We start from the raw sequence: 16,948 nt of genomic DNA, 5'->3' as shown, positions 1-16,948 counted from the left end.
ATAAAATTTTCTCCTTTAGAGGAAACTGGTTAAACCTGCATTAGGGTTAGTGCCAGTTTAATCTTTTTAATCTGCCAGAGCGATTGGCCCTAATAATTCATTTCTGTTCATACTTTTCTCAATAACCATGTCTTTAATTTTTTTAAAATTTTGCACAAACATTAGTTATAGTGAAAATAAATTTTTCCTTCGTGGAGGGGGACCTTGCATGCTTGGCTTGTTTCATTTCAAAACAGGACGGTCGGTTTAGTAAGCAAAACATTTTTATATTAATACAAAGTTTCTATCAGATGTCATTTTCTGCAGACTTGATCATCTGTTCTTCGGCATCAAATAATTTGGCAAAATTTCGGAAATCGTAATACTGAACTTCGTATGAAAACAATCGTATCTATGTATTCCTTGTATTTTTAAGCTGATTATATCCAAAAATACGAAAATCGATAAGGTAGAAAATTATGTATGAAAGAAAATAAAAAAAATAGAATTTGATGAAAATGATCATAAGACACAGAAGTTCAAAAGGGAGGTAATTTTCTATTTTGATTTAAACAAGATGGCAGCAGTTTTTCACCTGCTAACATGATTAAAGCTATTTTGTTTAATTCAGTAATATTCATATAATTTCGACTGCATAATTTGGAAGCTACCATTGTAACTTATTAGAATTAACAAAATAAAATCAGTTGAAACCATTGTTTTTTTATCTGAAAACTCCATTTATTGACTACAAGATCTTGTCACAATAATTCTAAATGGTTAGCATTGTGAATGTTAAGAATCCCTTCTAGTTGAATTGAATGGTTTGTGGCAATATCATTGGTAAATGCTTGATGAGCAAAATATTCTCCGTTTAGGTTCTGCTGTCCCGGTCAATTCTATTGATCACCAAATCTTGCAGGCAGGATATAAAGAGGTTCGATGAACTGTTGTCTTTTCTGACACCTCTTTCTATATTGATCTTTTCGCTTTCCTGTTGGAGTTGTTAAATTGCTGTGACTATCATAAGTCTTGAGACCAGTTGATGTAAGCGCTGTCAGCTCTATGGTTCTTCAAAGCTGCGAATGCAGGAGTGAATTTAATGGAGTAACATGCTTTTTTTTTTGTAGTTGACAAAAGGAAGAATAAAATGGTATACTGTGCTCATTAGCTTTTTTCTTGGAGTTGGTTTACAACTTGAATGTGATCGATGATGAAAAATCCAGCTCGGAAACCAGCTTGTTCTCTGAATGTTTCTCTCAAATGTATTTTGCATCCCTTTGAAGCCGAGTGCTACTAGATCAGGCTGTCTGAAGATACTGGTTTCCTGATCTAAAATGCACCAGACATTTATGTTATTGATTTTTGCTTTTCCCTTTGCAAAATTTAAACATGTTCTGCAAAATCAAAGACAAAAAAAAAAAGAAAGCACCATGAATAAATATTTGAAGATAATAAGAATTTGAAGCATAAAAACTTACTAAAATTACTAGATTGAGCATTAAATAAGCTGAAAAAGAGTTGATGTGCCATACCAAAGAAAGATGATGGGAGCATTCTACCACTCCAGAGAGTACCTCCCTCCTGACACAATCCTCTACCTGTACAAGAGTCAAATACGGCCTAAGATGGGCTACTGTTGCCACATCTGCGGTGGAGGCCCAAAAAGCACCCTTTCTTGCCTTGACAGGGTACAGGACTGTCTTTGAAATTTGGTGGCCGATGACCTTTTCGCCTCCCTACTCCGTCTTTCTCACAGATGAGACGTTGTGAGTCTGTCTCTGGTCTGTTGATATTTTTATGGTAGGTGCTTGACTGAGCTCCAATCTCTGGTTCACCCCGTAAAACATTCACGGTAAATACTTGCCAAGCTAAAACAACCACCAACAAGTTTCCTCACTCCCTATCTGTGCCCCAAACTAAATGGAAATTCCACGAGCAAAGTTTCTTTCCTAGTGTTACAAGAAAAGGAGACCTTTTCTTGTAAGTAATTAGATAAGTAAAAATGAGATTAGGATAGACTGAGATTCGAACCTTGTAAGCAAGGTTCGGAAATAGGTTCAGAAAAAGGTTCAGAAATGAAATGTAGATTTTGCATGGTTCAATTTAATATAAAATAGTAGATATGTTTTAAGTAAAAGGAATTTTGATTGTTCAATTCTTTTTTATGAAAACTGAATTAAAATAAGGTCAGTTAGGAGAACGAACAATAGCAAATTTAAATATGTTGAAAAATAAGTTAGGTCGAAAAATAGGTTAGAGAAGAATTCTTTGTCTGCAAAAATGGTTTGGACATGTGCGAATCATGCATGTTTAAGCCATGTGAGTTCAGGCCACGTGGGTCAAGCACGTTCTTTGACATGTGTATGACGTCATAGCAGAAAATGAATTCTCAATATAGTTTGCTAGTTTTAGATTAGACAGTTAGACAGACGAGTAGACAGAGTTGACATTGGTCAGAAGAGCGTCCCCCTTTGGAAGCGAAGGGTTAGAAAGTTTTAATCATGTAGTCAACTTTTGATTTCCTGGATGTCATCATAATTGCAACCAGCTGAATGTAATGAAAGAACACATCATATTTTGTAACTGCGTCTTCGTGTTGTCATTCTTCAACAATTAAAGGTAATGTGAAACATCCTTTATATGAACATTGTGTCCACTCCTCGTTATAATGAACCATCTAAGTAATGTGGCCCCCTCTCTATCGTAAGTAATGACTGTCCCCTCCTGTGTCATAAGAACGGATAACCCTCCTCTCTAAATATGAACCACAGACAGTAAAATGTGTAAATGTCGTTCTCCCTCTCTCTTCTCTCTCTCATCAATATACATGTCCGCCATCTCTAGTAAATATCAATGTCCCCATCCGACTCTCTCTAATAATGTCAACCTATGCAACACTAGAGCTCTGTCTGTGGAACACAATACCATTTGTCTGCTTCACAACTTACTATAACATGGCCATCTTCAAGTCTAATGTGAATAAATTCTCATTGAATCGTCCATTTAGATAATCTAGCCTAGTTCTACAGTATCTGATCTTGTCTCACTTAACATCCTTGAGTGGTCTCCTAACTTTGATACTTGATGACTTTCCAAGTAAAAAAAAAACCCAAATAAAAACGCTGAAACAAAATAATCACATATCCTTTTGAGAAGAATTTGGGAATATACTTTGTAAACAATGGAAAGTAGGTTTATCTTCCTATAGTTAACCTTTTAAGTCTTTGGAGAGGATAGTCTTTATTTGACCTTGAAATGTACATTGCAGAAATCAAGGTCATGTTCAACAAATAGGCCACAAAACCCCTGGCCATAATGAACGGTGTCAACTTTTAAAAGTTGACAACTGCATTCACCTAAGGGAGATGTCCAACATTAGTGTAAATGAAAGAAAAAGAAACACTTGGATTCGATAGCAAGCTGGAGTAAAATACCTCACCACCATACAAACAACTAAATATAGATAAACAGTTCCCACTAGAGATGTACGGATTACTAGTTGACATCTAGAGTTACAGAATGATTCCCCAAGACAAATAGGAAGATTAAACCCCCAGCAGAGAGACTACCTCGGCAGAACAAGGTGAAAGGAAACCAGGGAGGGTTTTCTCCTCTAGAAATGGTCAAAAAAGGGGTTGGAGAAACCCTGATGATTTCCATAGCACTTATCATTCAAAGATTCAATCGAATTGGAATATTTTTTAGGAATTTGTGAATCAAGATCAGTCATCCTGGACTGTTTGCCACATGGGGATTTTTTTTTTTTATCTTTAAATCTCCTTTTGCTGCAAAGTGTAGATGTGGGTCTTCAACCCCTACCCCATACCCAACTAAACCAATACTGACCAGAAAATATTGGTTGGTTTGACTGATTGAAAAATGTGTGTTCCATTTAATTTTTTTTTTTTTTTTTTTTTTTTTTTTTTTTTTTTTTTCCTCTTGCAAAACTTAGTCATGTTCTACAAAAACATTTGAAGATATAAAGAACTTGAAGCAGTAACTTTTTCCAAAATTACTGGTTTAGCATTGAATGGCTTGAAAAGGGGAAATATGCTATAAACCAAAAACCAAAATCTGTTCCTATTTGTTTGCTTTACAATGAACGAGGGAAGATTTGTTTTTAATGTGGGGGAAAATCCAGCTAATAAAAAAGGGGAACTCTGGATTGGAACAAAAATTAAAAAAAAAAATTGCCTCAATCTCCAAGCATTTCTCCTTCACTGATCGAAAACAAAGTTTAGTATCAGAACAGATACTACACTTTGCTCCTAGGCAAAAAGACTATAAAACTTATCTTGCTTACTTGTCGCTATGAACATAGCATAAAGGGTGATTAGAGGTAAGAGGAATAGAATGATGTAAAGAGGAAGGGTCTATTATGATATCACAATGTATTCTGACTTTGTGAAATCCTTTGACATTGGTTGATAATCATAGGTTTTCAAGGACTATAATGTCAAAGTTAAGAAATTTAGATATCTAACATATATTTCTTGTGTGTTTGTATGTGGCTATGTATTTTTACAAAGTAAAAGCTATTCTTCTGAGATGCTAAATTTGTCAAGGAGGGGGAACATGATCGTAAAAATGAATCGTTTGTTCGCTTCTTATATATTACATGGATGCAAACACATACACCAAGTTAAAGGTATTCAAGGGAGAAAACTCGTGAATTTAACAAGGTTAATAAGAGTGCTCAATAAAAAAGAGCAAGATATATTTTTTATTGATATAGACAAATTTACATAGTCATGAGACTGGACATGCTAATGTTTCAGACAGGTGGTTGGTCAGGACTTGTGTTATTGAGCGACCACCTGTTCGAAACATTAGCATGTCCATGTCCAGTGTCGCGACTATGTAAATTTGTCTCTCTCTCTCTCTATCTATCTATCTATCTATCTTAGTCTGCCTGAAATTTTGTATGGACATTTGTGATAAGGTGTAACAAACTAAGTATTATGGTATCTGTTCAATACACAGTTGAGGATTACTAGGGATTAGTCGCCACAATACCACATTTACTCTAGAAGTTTTCTTGGAAACTACTGGCCCAGTCTGAGTGAAATTTTGTATAGACCTTTGCTATAAGGTGCAATAAACTAAAGATTGTTATCTGTTTGATGCACAGTTAAGGATTAATAGGAATTAGTATTTAATGCAACAATTAGTATTAAACCATAAATTTTGCATCAAGCACTTATTCTAAGTCAACGGGCTGTAACTTTTGCCCGTTTTTAAGGGGCTAAAAATCTAGTATCTAAGAATATAAATGCTAACCTAACTTGTCCCCCCCCCATTTTCTTTCTATGAAGATTGTTATGCTGATTTTTATTGAAACCAACCGAGAGCTCTTTTTAGTATCCTCGCTATTTCCTTAAGTGCAATTGTCTGAATCTCTGTATCTATCTTTCTGTGTGTATAATTTTGTTCAATAGACTAATGCTGAACTCCTTCAATGTCATGTAGATACTGTTATATAAACATGAACATACTTCATCACAGCCATATTAATCATATTGCTGCATCAGCATTAGATATATATCACTTTTTGCCCCCCCCCTCCCCCTCGGTATCCTTTTGAATCTGTTTGTAGTCTAAGCATATTTCGTGTGAATAGTGAGTGGGTATGTCAGTTACGTAATTTGGTTTCTAGTTACCATGGAAACAGACAAAGCATGACGTTTATTGGCTGCATATACAAAGTATTGATGCATTCTGTTGGCAAAAAATGTGCCGTTTCGTTTTAGGTCAGGATGGAATAATGCAATGTTTTATGTGTGGGGGACGCTCAATTCTGAAGAATATGGTTTGCTTACTTGCTCAATGCAATGCCAATTGTTCTTTTTTTTTTTTTTTTTTACTCCCTCTCCCCTCTTTTGATGCTTGTAAAGGGATGGGAGAGGGCAAGTAAGTCTGCTGCTCTCAGTGTGGTTGGCCCTTTGCCTTTTAAGAGGAGACGGGGGGGGTGAGTTACCTCCTGGTATTTTGTCTTTTGAAAAGTATTTTAAGGGAGACTGTCTGGGTGCTACAATTGGTCCCATATAAGGAACATGTCCCCTATCTCTACTGTAATAAGTCTTGCGTAACCTCTTCAACAACGTAAGTCTGTTGTAAATGACCTCTGTTTTTGTCTGTGGTTCCCCCATTCTCTCTGTAGGTGACCTCTGGGAGTTTCCTTCTATCTTGTAGTTGACATTGGTATGCCATGTTGCAAACAAAACAAAAAATTACATATTTAAATCGATTCTATACAGATATAATAGATTATATCTGGTGGGACTTCTTATTTAGTAAACTTTGTTTTTGCCAGATTACATTGGATTGTCGTTTGAGACATTATCTTACTCTTGCTAATATCTAGTGAATCTCTGACCAGATTGGATATGGTCTGTTTCATTTATCTCCCTTTTTTTAAAAAAAAATCTCTTCTATCGGGTATACTGATCTTTTATTGTTCGAATGTTTCATAAAATCTTGCCTCTTTTTCGTTCATAATATCCAAGTAATTGGGTTTTGTTGTTTTAATAGCTCTTTGTTTCTATCTCTGCTTATATATAAAAGGCATTTTTGTGTGTAAGTTCCTTTCCTATGGACTCTGAAATAGCTGGGCTGATTTTTTAAATTTAACACAAATGTATGTTTGAAAGTACATTGTATCGAAATGCCTTTTTATGAGTATTGAAAATCGATAATCGAAAAAAATCTTATTAAAGAAGGAATGGTTCAATATTGACCAAAAATAACACACATGCAGCCTAACGTTGCAAATGCATTTGAGAAGTTTTATCACTGCACAAGCAGAAGGGGCCTGCATATAAAATCAACAGTAGGTTCTTTGATAAAACAAGGGCACATTCGAAATGAATGTTTCTGTTTAGAGCACAATTGAAGCATGATACTTGACTTTCGCTTCACATTTTAAACTTTAATTCAGGCCATTATAGCAGGGTCAGACTACTCTACGGCTTGTTGAAGAGTCTGGTGGAAACCACTCCTGGTATGTCTAAGGACTCCCCCCATCCCATTTGGAGTATACCAAGGCTCGACTCTTCTCTGCTGTTCTCCATTTTTGTCGTGGACGCTATCACCAAGTCCTTGCACAGGACACTTTTCTGGGCAGATGTTCTGCTCGCCGCAATAAGCCCAGTTACAATTTTTAAAGGTCAAACTACTTCAAAAAGACCGAATTCATGAAATTTGGATTCAAAAAGGTCAATCTGGCAACCCTGGACAAGAATATGAGTGACCTTCCTTTGATGTAGCTTCATTTTCGAATATAATATATGATCATTGTTGTAATAGTGTGGGGAAAATAAATTCATAATTTTGATGTGCAACAGTTTTTTCACTGAAAAAAGAAATCGGCAAAACGTTATGTAAAAAAAAAAAGAAAAATGGGAATATTCGAGAGAAATGAGGAAAAATGTCTACCAAGAGGTGCTGGACTAAATGAGTAAATTAAAGATTGTTCTTACAATGTGATTTCAGTATTTCTATTGATCTATGTAACACAATATTACTTTCTGAGTATTTATTAGTACTAATTGATCTCGCTTGGGTCAGTTCTATATTTAAGACACAATGGACACTATTTTCATAGAAATGTTAATAAACTCATATTTGCTGTGTGTTATCAGTTTTTCTGTCCAAAAGAAAACTGATTTTTTGCACTATACAGAAAAATATCAGCTTTATCAAAGCATATTTGTTGATTAAATATATTTCTCATTTCATGTAATTTCACAGGTCCTGCTAGTGATGAATATTTTTAATATCCACATGTTTCATCTTAACCTAGACTCACCAGTATGGTTATATATAACTTGTACCAGGATAACTTGCAGGATTTGAACACCAGACTAAAGTCGCCTTTGACTTCCATCCATTTGATATAGATTTCAACAGTGTTCAATATACAAGTAAAGCTAACTAGTAAAAGTTCTGTGCAGCTTAATTGCCGTATATATGTATATAGGTTTGTGGAAATGTATGGTTTTGCAAATTTTTTTTTTATTCATATATCTTAAATTCTGAAGCTCGATGTTTAAGATATATAATGGTTCCCATAAAAGATAATTGTTTAAAAAATAAAAATAAAAAAAAATTGATTCGAAATGAACCTGATGCAAATTGCTGTTTGTTTATTTTTATTTTTTTCTGAATTTTACATATTACATCAATACACATTCTTCATTGAGAATTTTTTTTTTTTTTTTCTGATGAGTCCATGGAGGAAATATCTAATATTGATATAAGTATCATTTCCCATCAATGAAACAGATCTATAAAATGTCCCAAAGATTTGGTTTTGGAAAAAAATGATTGGTAAGATAAATAAAATCGTGGACTTTGGAATCTAGCAAATTTTTTTTTTTATAAATTTCATTTATACCTTAGTGATGAGACAAATCAGATTCTTTTTAAATCTCAAATATTTTATTTTTATTGGTGGGGTTACTTAAATACCTGTGTAATATGTAAATATATTTTCAGAAACGTAAAAATACTTGTGTGTTGTATATAGATTTTAGTTTTACTGGTAGTTAAAAATTTATAAATATTTATCACTATATCATTAGTATCAGCAATGGAAAATTTAAGGTTTAAGCAAAGACCAAAATGAAACAAGAATCATTTTTGGCATTGGAAAATAGATACAAATTTTTCCAATTCCAATACCTTAAAAAGTTCAGATTCTGATTCCAATTACACTAATATCTATGCAACGTATACATAATTGTACCAGCCAATGCATCATCCAGTATTTCACTGAAATTATTTTTTCTTTCATTGCAGCATTGTTGAGAAGGGTGAAGAGAATTGCGGTGACTTAATAGAGGCACATAAGGCTTGTATGAAAAAGATGGGCTTTAACATTTGACCAACTTCTGATGTATAATATTTTTATACAATATTGGTAAGTTATGAAACTTTTCTTGGATTTTTATTGAAACATTCGTATTGTTTGGATTCTTCAGACTATAATTCTCATCTCTAGTGTTATTTGTACAATTTTTCGGTCGATGTCACCTACGATCTTCTTAAGGTGTATCTTGCCGAACTTGGGAATCTGCGCGGAATTTTGATTGGTTGTTCAGTTATTATTTATTTATTTATTTATTTTTTCCAAAGGGATCCCCATTTATCAAGTCTCAGAGGCCACTTGAGGATAAGGATTAAAGAGTGTACAGTGGTCAAATGGACAATATCATAGTAATCATTAGAAGTGTAAATTTGGTAAATTGGATTACTTAAGGGGAACGGCTCATCAAGAACTTGTTTACATTGGACTTGAAGACAGTCATATTGTAGTCAGCTGGAAAGCAGGTAAACAGAAGAGTTCCACAGGTGAACAGTTCTAAGAAAAAGGCTTTGTCCATGGAACCTACGTTTAGGTTTAGGCACAGATAAAGAGTGGGAGAAACTATTGACAGTGTTTACAGCCAAACAAATGTTTCTCGTGAATGTTTGGTAAGGGGGGGGGGCATAGATTGGAGCTCAGACGAGCACTTACCATGAGAATGGCGATAAAATACAGATTCTAAAGTCTCTTCTGTGAGAAAGAGGTTGCAGGGAAGAGAAAAGGGCATCTTCCACTAGGCTACGAAGTCTATTCTGAACTGTCAAGGCAGGATAAGGTCTTCCTAGTTTATTGGCCTATTAACTGCTGTGAGGTCATTTAAGGCAAATTTTAAACCCTTTATTTAATCCACAGGAGTAGCATGCTCTGTCAGTCAGCCATAACTTTGTAGAAGTCTAAAGTAATTTGCAGTTGTATTTTTGGGTTGCTCACATTGATGTGTGAACCAACCTTTAGGATTGTAACTTTTACAACTGAATTTTATCAAGAACTCTATTCTCTGCTCCACAGTTCAACTTAATTTCTTTAAGACTGAGATTTTTCTTTTCTCAAATTTCTTCATATCATAAATATATTTCTTTTTAACACAAGCGCTTAATGACCTCTTGGGATTCAACTGCAAAAACTGTGCTGTTCATTTCAGGTTATAGTTGCAGAAGTCTTGTATGTTGGTTTGATTGGATTTAGTGTTTATGTATATACTAGAAAAAAAAAAAAAAGAAATGTGAGCCAACCAGTCCTATATTTCTTTTTTTCACTCTCTCTTCCCAGCTATGGGTTGAATAGTATTCTTGTGGCTATGTTCCCTATAGTTTATAATATATTATTCCAATCTTGTTGTATAGTTTTATTACGTTTTGACTGTTAAGAAACATAGCAAATCATAGACACTATATAAAGTGAAAAGGTGGGGTTGAACAGTATACAGCAAGGAAGAGGAGACTTATAGACAGAAAATTAGTAAGAAATTGGTGAATAAATTTCAATTAATTAGGATAACTAAAATGGATATTTTTATTTAGTTTTAATATAACTCAATCTCATAACCAAGGAATTTTTAGCATGTATTTTGTGTGTGCTTAAGAGTAGGCGGGGGGGGGGGCAATGAACATTGGTTAATTTCACTTTTCATATAATGATAGATATTACCTATGCAAATGCACCTAAAAGTTATTATATCCCAAAATCAGTTGTATACAGAACTTTTATAGCATGAATGTGAAAATATTAATTTTTCAAAATGATTGGATCAAAAAGGTTTTACGGCATAATCACATCGACATACCAAAATTAAGCAACATTGAGTCTGATTAGTTCTAAATGGGTGACCAGGTGTTGTATGTGCTTTTTGCTTACGACAGCATTGTTTCCAATCATCCTAGACTTCCTGCTACTGGAATCTGGCAATGCCAACTCTTGAGAGATGTGGTTGGTGATTGCACAATCCTTGCTTCACGATTATTGGAGTGGTTACTTAAATACCTGTGTAATATGTGGATATATTTTCTGAAATGTAAAAATACTCATGTTTGGGTGGGGGGGGGATGTTTATAGATTTTAGTTTTACTGGTAGTTTAAAATCTATAAATATTTATCACTATATCATTAGTATCAGTGATTATATACACAGCTACTCTTAAAGGGACTATCCCGTCTCTTGAGACTGAACAGAGACTACTGATTAAATATTAGTTCAGTACACAAGGCTCTACGGACAAACTTATCTTTAGTTGACCTTTGACAACTAAATATTTTCGTTTACTAGCCAAATAGAAAAGTTACTAGCCAAACCCACATGATTTTTAGACTATGATATGTTAGTTCTGTGTTGAATATGCACATAAAGTTTTTTTTTATTTTTTTTATTTTTTTTTTTTTTACAAGTGTAATTCTAAATATACAACAAATTTTATGTTGATATTTAAAGGTATAAACATCGTAATTTCTTCAGATATTTTTTTTAAACAACCTCCGTTTATTAAACTTATTTTTTAAATAATTTAACTTTGTTTTATATAAATAAAAAAAATAAAAAATTGAAAAGATATTTTTTGCTCAGTAGTGAGCTTTGGAAGATTGTCAGTTAAAGAAATGCAATTTCCAAAAGATAAGCGTTTCATTATTTCTAGTTGCCACTTTGAAAAATCACTCGCAAATGCAACCATTTCACTCGCATTATAGAGCCCTGGTACAGAAGTTTTTGCTGGTTTGTAGAAGGGGGCATTTTACACCATGGCAATTTATTTCCTGCAGATTTTTTATTAAACTTCTGAATTTTATATGGCACAAAATGCATTAGTTTGGGCTATCTTTTCCAAATTTGTACTTTAGTTGATTTTAGTACATTGACTGTGAATTGATTGACTTAATGTAGGTATCTCATCCATGTACTATAAGCTTCTATGTATGAGATAAAGACACTTTTGATTAGATATTGACACAGGAGATTTTTGACATTATTTTGGACCCTAAACTGTTATCATTCAATGTATGTACCTATGTATGTATATTATATAATGTCTTGTGGAAATAATAGGAACACAAATGCATCATTAGAGCTGGACCAAGGTATTTCGATGGAAGGGTTCCATCATGTTTGTGGCTTTATTGAAAATAAAACTTAGCATTTTTATACCTCCTTCCTCACTACTTTTTTAATTTCTCTTTCCTTCCTCCTCCTTCCTCTCCTCTTTCCTTCCTCCTCCTTCCATGTATCTACTACTTGCCTGCTTATTTCCATTACTGCCTCCTACCATTGACCCCCCCCCCCCAAATATGATTCTGCAAGTGAATAATGCCACAGCTCACACACACCATGAAAGCTGCAGACCGGAATTCCTAGATTCTTGTTTCACCCTCCCTTAGGTTCATCAGTAAAATGTATCTGAATTCAGATTTCAACTCCTGAACTGCAGTGTTGGTAATGTGTGGAAGTAATTTTTTTTACAAAGGCATCACCACATTATCAAGGCCCAGAGGCCACTCAAGGATAAGGGTTAAAGAGTGTACAGTAGAAGTTGGTCAATATAGTAATCATTAGTAATGAAAATTTGGTAAATTTAATAACTTATATGGAACGGCTCATCAAGAACTTATTTACTTTAGACTTGAACACAACCATATTGTAGTCAGCCGGAAAGCAGGAAAACGGAAGACAATTCCACAGGCGTGCAGTTCTAAGAAAGAAGCTTTGTTCATGGAATCTACGTTTAGGTTTAAGCACAGATAAAGAGTGGGGGAAATTATTGATAGTGTTTACAGCTAGACGAGTGTTTCTTGTGAAAGTTTGGCGAGGGGGGACCATAGATTGAAGCTCAGTTGAACACTTTCCATGAAAATAACGATACATCAGAGACAGACTCGCAACATCTCTTCTGTGAGATAGAGGTTGCAAGGAGGAGAAAAGGACATCTCCTACGAGGCTACGAAGTCTATTTTGAACTCTATCAAGGCAGGACAAGTCCTTTCTAGCAGCTCCTGCCCAGATGTGGCAACAGTATTCCATCCTTGGACGTACCTGGCTCTTATATAGATAGAGAATAGCATCAGCAGTGAGATATCTACTGGATCGATAGAAAGATCCCACCATTTTTCCAGCGGCCTTGGCAACAGATTTGATATACGTGTTCCATTTAAGATCAGGAGTAATGGTCAAGCCCAGAAGCTTGTCAAAACTTGAGGCCTCCTGAAGACGAAAGCCATTCATTTCAATTGATGACAAATGTGGATTAGAATGTTGATGATGTAAAGAGAGAAGCTTGGTTTTAGATGCATTAAAAGTAACCAGCCACTCCTTTCCCCATTGTACTACGTGCTCAAGATCAGAGGAGAGAGAATTGGAGAGAACTTGGTCGTTTACTGTCTTAGATGTGCTACCATAAATGGTAGTGTCGTCAGCATAAATGTCTACAAATGATGTAAGGATATGATTTGGAAGATCATTAATGTAGATCAGGAAAAGAGTTGGGCCCAGGATGGATCCCTGATTATATATATATATCTCACATTTAGTATATATATATATATATATATATATATATATATATATATACACACACACACACACACACACACACACACACACCCACTGTTCCGCTATATCACCACTCATCAGTGCAGCTAGACCAGCAACTATCTCAAGCCAGGATTGAAACTCCACTGCCTAAGCGACAATTAGCATTTCTCACCGTTACGCAATTTGATTGATGCTGAGATGAATATGCAAAATTACGATGTTTAAACGTGTATGTACGAATATATGATTAGAAAAGTTCCCTGTTTACTTGTCTCCTCACCTTCTAAATAAAATAATCGTTCTGGATTGGGATAAAAATTCCAATAGCCTATTTCTAGGAGGATTTTTTCCTTCTAACCAAGGATAGAATAGATACTACACTTTGAATTATGTTTCGCTTTATAGCAAATAGATATCTAATATATAAAAAGACTGTTTGTCTGTCTCCATATTTTCAAAATCTATTTCCTCCGAAACTAAAAGTCGCAGAGCGGCGCTAGGGGCCTCAAATGATTGGATTTTTTACGGACTGTTCTTTTATGGGTCTTTAGCCGGTTAAAATAGCTTTTTAAAGGTCCAAAAAGTGAAAAAATCGTTATACATTTTATACATTCATCTTAGTTTATTTTTAATCAGTTCATATGCGTGTCATGTTGGTACAGTGGTAACGTCACCAGCTTTAAATGCTACAGTTTCAATTTCAACTGATGGTACCCAAATACTTTTTACTTTTGAAATCATGACTATATAATAATATATACGAAATCTGGACAATTTAAAATATACTTAAGCATATTTTATGCCCGAGCAATCCCCCCCCACCTCCGTTAGTATGTTAGTACAATATATCAAATAAAGAAAAGGGCCATCAAAAGTGTGTGTGTGTGATGGGGGGGATTGGGGCTTGTTGCTCTACCTCTGTTTTGTTTATCCTACTCTTCGCTGGAATCATTGACTTTGATCCTGGCTTGAAATTTTTCTCCAGTTGACTCCCTCCCTTCTGCACACACACTCACACACATTGCTTTCGTATAAGCTGTATCGCCTGAAGAAATCTCTAATTACTTTTTTTTTTTTTTTTTTTTTTTTTTACATGGGGGGGGGGTCACCACTTATCAAGGCCTGGAGGCCACTCAGGGATAAGGGTTATTGCGTGTACAGTAATCAATGAGATAGTATTGTAGTAATCATTAGTATTGGAGATTTGATAATGTCTTACTTAAGGGGCCGGTTTGTCAGGAATTTGTTTATGTTGGATTTGAAGACATCCAAGTTGTAGTCAGGTGGGAAACAGGCGAATGGAAGAGAGTTCCACAGTCGTTCACTTCTGAGAAAGCTCTGCTCATGGAATCTACATTTTGATTTAGGCACAGATAAAGAGTGGGGAAAATTATTGACAGTAGTTTCTCTCGTGAAAGATTGGTGAGGGGGGGTCGAGAGATTGGAGCTCAGACGAGCACTTGCCATGGAAATAACGATAAAACAAAGGCATGCTCGCAACGTCTCTTCTGTGGGAGAGAGGCTGCAGGGAAGAGAAAAAGGCATCCCTCACTAAACCACAAAATCTATTTTGTACTCTGTCAAGGCAGGATAGGCTGTTTTTAGCAGCTCCTGCCCAGATGTGCCAGCAGTACTCCATCCTTGGACGTACTTGGCTTTTATACAGAAAGAGAATTGCATCAGTAGTGAGATATCTTCTGGAGTGGTAGAAGGATCCCACCATTTTCCCAGCATCCTTGGCAACAGACCTGATGTACGTGTTCCATTTCAGATCAGGAGTAAAGGTCAAACCCAGAAGCTTGTTAAAACATGGAGCCTCCCCAAGACGAGAGCCATCGATTTCAATTGATGCCAGACGGGGATCAGAGCGTTGATGATGTAAAGATAGAAGCTTGGTTTTAGATGCATTGACCAGCCACCTCTTCTCCCACTGTACCACGTGCTCAAGATAACTAAGCTGACCGAAACATACTCATGACTGTGTCACAACATATTGCTGCTCATGTAAAAACAAATAAAAGGATATATATATTCATTTTTTTATACTTATAGATACTAGTATTTTATGCTTACAATCATCAGTACAGAAAGTGATAGTTACTGCTGATCGCGGAACTCTAACCCAGTCAATCTTGTAAGCTAGTGTTCTTCCACTCGGTTATAAGAAATTAACATTTAAATGAAAGTAGATTAAAATGCTTATGAAACCAAGTAAATGGGCTTGTCATAATTCATACCACAATAAGAGTATTCAGACAACCGAGAAGTTTGTGAATGATGCATGCAACTAATTTGCAGCCTTATTCGCAATTCACAAATAGGGTTCAACATTAATTTTACTTAAAAGGGGATTATATTAGTGATGGGACAATTCCAATATTTTTCCCGATTCCAATACAATTACTGATTCCGTGCTAAATTCCTGATTACGATACGATTACTGATTCTGATTTTTTTTTTTTTATAAATCTCTAATTATTTAACTATAAAATTGTTATTTTCCCTGGTTTTCATAAAAACACATTAAATCTGCAGATATTTTCCTAAATGTCAAAATACGCTTGTGAAGGATGATGTATCGATTTTAGTTTTACTGGTAATTTAAAATCAAGAAATATTTATTATTTTATCATTATTACCAGCAATGGAAGTTTTTTTCTTTAAACAAAATAAAAAAAAAATAAATAAATAAAAAATAAAGCAATTAAAAGAATTGTTTTGGCATCGGAAAATAGGCACCAATTCTTCCGATTCCGATACTGATTTCAATACTCCCAAATCTTCCGATTCCGATTAATCGTCCCAACACTAGTTTATATATTTGTTTAGACTCGCTTACAACACTGACATTGTACCTGTGACATCCTTATACTCTAACACCATTCGTTGGTGTTTTTAAACCAGTCATCCTTTGTAATTAGTTACAAATTTACAAACGAATGTAATGATTACTATCATTCCTGTCTATTAATCACTCGAGTTGAATCCAGCCACATAATGATTGAAGTTGTTTGTTTCCTCACTGTTATTTTATTTAGTCTTTTCTGCTAAAATTGTTTCTTTGTCTAGACTAAAACTAAACTGTAGTATTTTTTTATTTTATTTTTATATATTTTTTTCCTGTCTTAAGTGGTCTCAGTGTGAACCAGTGGTTTCTAAACTTTTTGAGCAACTGTCTTTGGGAAGAAACTTCTCTTAGAATGTTACATAGTAGCAGTCATGCTAATGGAAATGTTTAGTAGGTCAGAGGTAGTGCACCAACAGAAACCAGTGAGACTTGAACATGGGACATGAAACAGGCACTAATCATGTTTTTCTGATTTTCTGTAACGCATGTAGAAATGTATATGTATGTAACATTGTCTGTGTGCACAACGGTCTCTACCAAACTATTCTGTCAATTTTTGGTTTACAAACTTTAAACTTGATACATAGGGGATTCAGACCTGTGGAGCAAATTTAATTTTTTTTTTTTTTTTTTTTTTTTTTTTTTTTTAGCCGGTAAAAATAACTGCTAAGGGGCCAAAATTGAAAAATTGGAACTTGGCAGGCATAAGTAAACTTAATGCTCTTTTATGTATGTGCAA

The 16,948-nt window shown here is 34.7% G+C and overlaps 1 protein-coding gene across 2 annotated transcripts in view; it reads left to right on the top strand.

Moving 5' to 3' along the window:
* Nucleotides 1-16,948, top strand: part of LOC145263128 (cytochrome c oxidase copper chaperone-like) — a 66,903-nt gene that overhangs the window by 22,918 nt on the left and 27,037 nt on the right. For both annotated transcript variants that reach the window (XM_080120069.1, XM_080120070.1), the window contains exon 2: nucleotides 8,782-8,902. In XM_080120069.1, coding sequence (XP_079976195.1) covers nucleotides 8,782-8,866 — 85 coding nt within the window. In that variant the 3' untranslated portion in view covers nucleotides 8,867-8,902. The remainder of the gene's footprint in view (nucleotides 1-8,781; nucleotides 8,903-16,948) is intronic.

The sequence above is a fragment of the Euprymna scolopes genome, chromosome 38, assembly GCF_053919585.1.
Source record: "Euprymna scolopes isolate OS-2025 chromosome 38, ASM5391958v1, whole genome shotgun sequence".
Classification (NCBI taxonomy): domain Eukaryota; kingdom Metazoa; phylum Mollusca; class Cephalopoda; order Sepiida; family Sepiolidae; genus Euprymna; species Euprymna scolopes.
The sequence above is the reverse complement of the archived record's forward strand: the minus strand, read 5'-3'. Positions and strand labels throughout refer to the sequence as shown.